Raw genomic sequence first — 7819 nt, forward strand, 5'->3', positions numbered from 1 at the left:
TTCTCCAGTGAGCGTTGCGATAAAGAAACAAAAAAAAAAAAAAAAAAAAAAAAAAAAAGAAAAAAAGTGTGTGTGGGGGGGGGTGGAACAACAAATATAGCTGAGATTTTTCTCAGATATGAACAACTTCAATAACTGAAGGTTTAACCCAGAGCAAAGTTGAACAGTATCAGGGTTAGCTCTATGATAGACAAGACACTAAAGCTGAGCTCTGGAGCACAAGAACAAGCCTGGTTTACCAGTTCTGCTTTGATTTTCTGGCTCTGCTGTCATGAGGGGGGGGTGGAACAACAAATATAGCTGAGATTTTTCTCAGATATGAACAACTTCAATAACTGAAGGTTTAACCCAGAGCAAAGTTGAACAGTATCAGGGTTAGCTCTATGATAGACAAGACACTAAAGCTGAGCTCTGGAGCACAAGAACAAGCCTGGTTTACCAGTTCTGCTTTGATTTTCTGGCTCTGCTGTCATGAACACTTCCAAAAGAAGCCAGAATTATAACATGCAGGCAAACATTAACCTAAAAACTTGTAACTGGGAAAAAAAAAAGTTCTGTCTCAGCAGTCAGCTCAAGGACCTGAAGGTCTCTGAAGCAGCTAAGCTCAGAAATCTGTTTTCCAGCACATCACAATGCTGGAAACGTCTAAAATCAGATTCATCTGCAACAGGAAGACATTCTAAACCATCACGTTAAGGTCTTTGGGGCCTAAAAGACTTTGGAGCCCGCAGTGTACAGAATGGGGTACCACGCCATTTTCAAGAAAGTGATTCCATCACTAGTAAGCATTTTAAATAACCACTGAACTGAGATTTTGAAGACAACAGAACAACTAGTTGGGAGATGACTGGCTCAGCAGCCACTAGTGGGAGCTGCTGTGCTGCTGGAGGAAAGCCCTGCACGGTCCAGAAACGTATTTTTAAAAGCTGTGTATAGATGGAAAACCAATCCCTAAACCCTCATGTTGATCACCGTGAACCCTCGTTAAGGCAAGAAACTTCTCTCGGTAGTTTAGGATCCCCACAGATGAGGGGCAGCGTACCGACACGTGTCTGCGCAGGGTGGACATGTCGGTGAAGGTCCTCTCACAAGCTCTGCACTTGTAGGGCTTCTCCCCGGTGTGGATGCGCTGGTGGCGGCGGAGCGCGCCCTGCTGGGTGAAGGTCTTCCCACACTGCTCGCAGAAATAGGGCCGCCTCTCTGGAAAACAAGACAAAACCGGGAAGCAGAGTTAGGAGGCAGGTTCTTTTTGGCCTTGATTTCAGAAGACAAACGGCTTGAAGAAGTTTTAAACGCTCAGTATTGAGAACATGGTGTATGTAGCAGAGATGCTCTTGAGGCCTTGGTTTTTAAGATGATAAATCTTTCTTGCCGTGTTTCTTGGAAAAGCCAGAGAACAGCTCTCTGATCTTGGAAGGGGAAGAGCAGGAACCACAGCTGCTCTCTGTTCCAACGTCCTTCATCAGCATAAACAGGCCTCCAGCTTCTGGGCAAGCACAAACTGATATGGTACACAATGATATCATGCCCTGTTTAACAAGCCAGGATGAACAAGAACCTTGGCTTCCCCTCATGACCCAATTCAAAGAGCTTATGGAAGTGGTTCTGGAATAAAACATCACCACCCAAACTGGAAAGTCTTTCAGACTCAAGCTTCCAGCGCTGTTTCTTTTCCCAGCCTGGATGAGTTTGCCGTGTTACCTGCATGGACGTTGCTGTGCTGGGCTAGTGAGGCTCTCAGGCCAAATGTCTTCCCACACACCTGGCACTTGTAGGGCTTGGCACCCATGTGGCACCGCTTGTGGCATTTTAAGTACTCATTGGTGGCTAAATGTTTTCCACACACATCGCATTTAAAAAGGCGCTCTCCTGAGGAAAGAGAGAAAGAAACTCTTGAGTTCTTTCATAGCAGAATTTTCTGCCTCAAAGTTGGTTTTCCAAGGTCTTTCTATTCCTAGTAGCTCTTTACTGGGACTGCAAGTCTCTTCCACCAGTTAGGAAAAAAAAAAGGGGAGGGGGATGCACCTTCTTCAAAGTCCAACCGGTAATTCCCAGGAGTAAAAAGGGAGGCGACAGGAGGAACAGAAGTATTGAACACCTACCCGTGTGGGTCCTTTTGTGGCCAGTGAGTTTGCCTTTATCAGCAAAGCAAGCCCCGCAGTCCTCACAAATATATGGCTTTTCCCCTGTGTGGGACCTAAACGGAGCCGAGCGGAAATCATTAATAAATTAGCTCTTTTAGTGCATTCTCCAGGTGTTTGAAATGACATTCTACATCCTACAGGCAGCATACTTAGAATCCTAGAACCATTCCGGTTGGAAAAGACCCTTGGGATCACCAAGTCCAACCATTGTCCCTACTCTACAAATTTCTCCCCTAAACCATATCCACCAACACCACATCCAAATCCAGGGATGGATTTGGATCCAGCCAGCTCCCTGGGCAGCCCATTCCAGTGTCTAACCACTCTTTCTGTGAAAAAAATGTTCCTAAAGTCCAGTCTAAACCTCCCCTGTTGCAGCCTGAAGCCCTTCCCTCTTGTTCTGTCACTAATTCCCTGTGAGAAGAGACCAGCACCAACCTCTCTACAATGACCTTTCAGGTAGTTGTAGAGACTGATGAGGTCTCCCCTCAGCCTCCTCTTCCTCAAACTAAACATTCCCAGCTCCTTCAAGCGTTCTTCACCAGATTGATTCTCTAGGCCCTTCACCAGCTTCGTTGCCCTCCTCTGTCCTTGCTCCAGCACCTCGATATCCCTCCTGAACTGAGGTGCCCAAAATTGGATGCAACACTCCAGGTGTGGCCTCATACTTCATACTTAAGTGGGAAGAAGTACACTCTGCTCACTCAGGAAATGGAGCATCTGCCAGTACTGGTGTTACACTAAGGTGAAAAAATTCCCATTTAAGGGTTACCTTTTCCTCACTCTGAGGCCACACAAAACCCACCTTTCTTTCCCAAGCTCCAGCTCATAGCATAAGCACTGGAAGGGAGAAAGCAGAGAAGACAGGCGGCTGCTGTGCTAGAGACTGAAAGTACATCCAGATTGTCCCCAGCAGATTTCTTGGGACACGGAGGGCCACATTCTTGGCTGCTGCAGTGCCCCTTTCTCATGTCCTCATGGCCTCCAAGCTTTAACTGTCAGTATATTCCCATTTTTAAGACAAAAGGCACTAAGGAACGCTGGGCAAGTAGTGTTTCTGAATGCATGCTGGATGTCTGAATTGAAACTTGTTCAAATCAGAGGAAGTCTGGGCCTAACGTTTGCTCTTAACAGCATACTGACTTCCCCTGTTCCAACCCAAATAGTAGGATGTGCAAAAACTTGTGTAATTTTGAGGTGTCATGCAAAATGCTGCAAATATGAGGCAGCCAAGTTACCCAACACAAACCTCATGAATCATTGTTTTGTTGCAGGCACACCGCATTTTTGCAGAGCAGCTCTGCTGCCTTTCAGCTGAGGTTATCTTGACAAGTCAGATGTTTTGCTGATCCTGGATCAGTATGTCTCAGAATTTTTTTAATCCCTGTAAGGGCACTTGGGAGGCAGAAGCAAGCTACTCTCCCAATTGTATGACTCCACAGTCTCTAGTAATGGGATTTCTCTCACTGTTGGAGGGTTTAGCCAACAGTTAATCTCCTCTCATAAGCTATCTGCTAGGCCCCCTCTTTTGGAGAAAGATGGGAAATTCCATGGGATGATTCACCCTCTCCTGGGAGAGGACACTTTTAACATGGATGCCAGCCATGAAGTATTCATCCAGCCTGGCCCCAGTGACTACAGAGGCAGCCCAGATGAGAAATCCAGCTTTTCTGTTGCACACAAGAAATGAAATCCCACACTAAGTGACTTTCTCAGAGTGACAAAGAGTGAGCAGAGTTCAGGTCTCTGAGGTCCGTGACTAACTCCTCAGCCTGTGCTACCTCTCATGGGTCAAGACTACCATCTTATTTTGAAGACTGTCTCCAGTGACTCTCTCTTGCTTACAAGATTGGCTAGGGTATCTCTTTCAAAATCCCTACCCAAAGTGAAGAAATGACCAGTTGCAGACAAAGCCTTTACGTAGAAAAATTAATCACAGATCCTACAGAACAAATTATATCGCAGTGTCCCTGGCCATGCAAGGAGAATGATTCAGACCAGGGAAGTCAGAAGAGGAAAAATAAGTATGCTGAGCATGCAGGGAGCGGTAAGGGAAGCAGCAGTACTGCAGGCTGACCTGGTATGGATCTTAAGCTGTGATGGCTGAGCAAATTTGGAATGACAAATGCCACATTCGTAAGGTTTTTCTCCCGTATGCGTCCGCATGTGGAAGACCAACGCTGTCCGGGAGCTAAGGATCTTCCCGCAGACAGAGCAGAGAGGCCGTTTGACTCTGCCTTCGTGCTTCCGCATGTAATGCGTCCTCACGTCCCTCTTTCTTTTAAAAGTGGCGTTGCAGAGAGTGCAGGCAAATTGCCTCTCTTCAGTGTGGACACAGGCTCGGTGCTCCTTCCAGCTGTTGTAGCTAGCAAATGACTTGCTGCAGATGTCACACTGATAGACCTTGCCAGGCAAGCACTGGTGGACATCCCTGCAGTGATCCACATACTTTTTCCGGGAAACAAACTGCTCGTTACACTTATCGCATCTTATTAAATAGGCAGATTTCTTATTCACCCCACTTTTATTTACCTTCTTAATTTTAAACTCTTCATCTGATTCATGTTCTTCACCATCCTTCTCATTAGAGTACTCATCATCTTCCTCAGTACAGGCCTCCTCCTTATCTCTACTGTCTTCAACTTCAGAATACCCCATTTCATCATCTACCTCCTCCTCACCCTTCACGCTTATTTCACCTTCATCTTCATTCCCTTCTTCACCTGTTTTTTCACTTCTTGCTTTACCTTCCTCATAATTCCGCTTCCGTTCTTCTTGCCCGTTGCTACAGTCTGTTTGGGTAGCAGCTGAACTCCTGGATCCTTCCTCACAATTCCCAGTCTCCTCATGCCTCGCACGCTTCTGTCCTTCAGCCTCTGACATCCCATCCCACGTCCCTCTGTCAGGGTCTTTGTCACAACGTGCTGTGTTTGGTCTATGTGCCGGTGGAACCACCATCCAATAGACAGGCAGAAGTTTCCTCTCTTGCCCAGACTCATGGATTTTTCTGTTAAAACAAACAAACAACAGAGTACAACTTCAATAGCTTTAATTGTTTCAGTTCAGACATGTTCGCCTTGGAGGAAGACTTGTTTCCTTCTAATTGTTCTTCACACCCTTTAAGAAATTAACAGCAGGTTTGGAGAGTGGGGAACAGGGAAATTGTATGTGAAGTTGTACCAGTTAATTCAAGAAAATTAAAAGGTCTCAGTTCATCAAGGATGGTGCCTCTCAGGCACTCATATTCACCATCTGACTGTTAACATAGGGGACACTGCAAATTTTCCTCCAAGGCCACGGTGATCAGGGTATGAAAATACGGGCTTAAAACAAGGGAAATATAGATTAAACACCAATATGGAAAAACAAAGCAGACCCTTTTGTAAGCCACCAGCTGCAGCAGGTAACTACACATCACTGCTTGCTGTATGGAACATGCTATGTCACTGCACTTGTGACACATCTGTGAGGTTTTTTTTCTGCTTTACTGAACTACAAATGAATTCTGACATTTTTTAAAATGGAAGAAAACCACCTGCACCACACAGGCAGGGTTCAGAGACACCTGACACATACAGTGGCTTTTGCAGCTCTGGAAATGACTGTGTCATTTCAACACGTTCTTTTCAGCCAGGCAGTGCTTAATCTACCTATGTGGAAGCTCATGCTACCCGGAAAAACAGCAAGCAGGATAACTTAGCCAATGAAAACCATACCAACCGGCACCACGCTGCTCTGACATTTATGAAATAGGCATTTTCTTGTGCATTCTGAACGGATGCTGATTCTTTTCAGGCTCCTGTTTAAACCCCCAGATCTGGGGCTTCCAACATCACCTAACAAATCTGGTTGCACAAGTCCCTTTGATTCAACGGGAAACGTTTGACTAAATTCCAAATCTGGGAGACTTCACTCCAGTAATCCAGGTTGAGAGCTTGATGAGGTCAATGGAAAAAATCTGTGACAATTTGAACACACTTCCAATCAAATCCAAGGAATTCTGTAACTAACATAGCAAGGTCTTCAGGAATTCTTTTATCCTGGTGCCTAGAGAGAAAACACGTTTTCCTGGGCACGAATGGACACCCCCCTCCCCGAGAATGCTGTACCTGACATGAGTATTGTAGGCAGACCTCTGAGCAAAGCTGGCGGGGCAGCACTGGCATTTGTAAGGCTTCTCTCCAGTGTGGGTTCGTATGTGGACCTTCAGGCCGCACTTGGAACTGATGAACTTATCGCAGTAGGGGCAGGCCTGGGGATCCCGCTTCTTCTCGTGCACCCTGCGGATATGGTTGCGTATGTCCTTCTGGCGCTTAAACCTCTTGTCACAGAACATGCAGAAGAATCCCTGCTGCTCAGGGTGAGCAGTGAGGCGATGCTGCTGGAGGTGCTGGTGAGTGGAGAAGAGCTGCTCACAGGCCTTGCAGCTGTGCTCGACAGTCAGGTTCACGTTGTGCTTCAGCTCCATGTGCGCCCGGTACTGCTTGAGGACACGGAATGACTCGTTGCACTTCTCGCACGCAATCTGTGGCAAGACTTTGGCCACATGCTGCTGGGATTTCCTATGTGCTGCTTTATGGGCAAAGTTGGAAATTAAACTGTTCTCATCTTCCCACCGCTCAGGCAGCGTGTTCCCAATTACCACACAGGCTTCATTTGACTCAGTCTGACTTAGGAGAAGAGGACTGTTATCGTTTTCCATGCCAAGCCTGCTTCCAGGATCTGTCTTGTCACATTTCAGTAGCTTTGCTGTGCTGGGTTTTAGTTGTGGAAAAGTAGTGCCCTCCCGCTCCAGGCTTGCTGATTTGCCTTCAGTGAGTTTGTAGCTAGCAAGCAACTTTTTATGTTTTTGCCTCTCCCAAAGTTTCCTCTGCACAGGTACTGCCACAACTTGGGAAGAGTCACTCAGTTTGTGGTTCTCCTCTTTCTGGATGTGTGTCCACTGTGGCCCACCGTTTTCACACAGCTGACCTTTCAGATGAAGGCTTAAATCCAACCCCTTCCTGCCCTCGGCTTTCACTTCTTCACATATGTCCAGCAAATCCTTGCATTCAAGCCTTTCAGCTATTTCTTTCATCCGCTGCAGTTTTTCTGCTTCAATCTCCACTTCTGCCGTGTAAACAAACTCTAGAAAGGAGGTGAACTCTTCCTTGTAAATGTCTTGCAGAGTCACTGTGCAATTCTTGGTGTCCAACATCTCATCATGCAGGAAAAGCCCCTTAAAATAATTGCTGGAAGCTGCCAAGACAGCTTTGTGAACCAGAAACTCCTCCTGAATGCCAAGATGTTGTGTGTGTACTGTCACATCACAGAGGTGACCAAACTGGTACAGAGAATGCAGTGCCCTCAGGAGGTTAGGAGCAGCAACCTTGGATTTCATTAGAATTTTCTTTTTCTCCATCCTGCCAGAAAAACAGACAAACGTTTGAATTCTTGCTCTCCTTCTATCATCTCTGGCCACTTACATAACATACGGGGGCAAACTATGTATCCAAAGATCACATTTTCTGAGGAGGCAATAGTGTTTTATTTGAAAAAATGTTTCCATTTCAACCAACAAAGGGATCCCAAGTTTGTTGACATTTTCAGAAAGAACAATCTGCATTTCCCCCCCAGCTCAACAGAGAAAGATACGAATTGTGATTACAGTCAATCTGATGCCCAAGAACTCTGTG

General features: G+C 46.1%; 1 protein-coding gene across 1 annotated transcript in view; it reads right to left on the reverse strand.

The window, feature by feature from the left end:
- LOC104395355 (GDNF-inducible zinc finger protein 1-like) overlaps positions 1-7341 on the reverse strand; it is a 7830-nt gene extending 489 nt beyond the window's left edge. The window contains exons 1-5 of the mRNA XM_010005048.1: positions 6254-7341; positions 4222-5151; positions 2103-2197; positions 1702-1869; positions 1043-1200 (exon numbers count right to left, since the gene is read on the reverse strand). Coding sequence (XP_010003350.1) covers positions 1043-1200; positions 1702-1869; positions 2103-2197; positions 4222-5151; positions 6254-7341 — 2439 coding nt within the window. The remainder of the gene's footprint in view (positions 1-1042; positions 1201-1701; positions 1870-2102; positions 2198-4221; positions 5152-6253) is intronic.
- Positions 7342-7819: the final 478 nt, after the last annotated feature.

This window comes from Chaetura pelagica, unplaced genomic scaffold (genome assembly GCF_000747805.2).
Source record: "Chaetura pelagica isolate M959 unplaced genomic scaffold, ChaPel_1.0 scaffold171, whole genome shotgun sequence".
In the NCBI taxonomy this organism is placed as follows: domain Eukaryota; kingdom Metazoa; phylum Chordata; class Aves; order Apodiformes; family Apodidae; genus Chaetura; species Chaetura pelagica.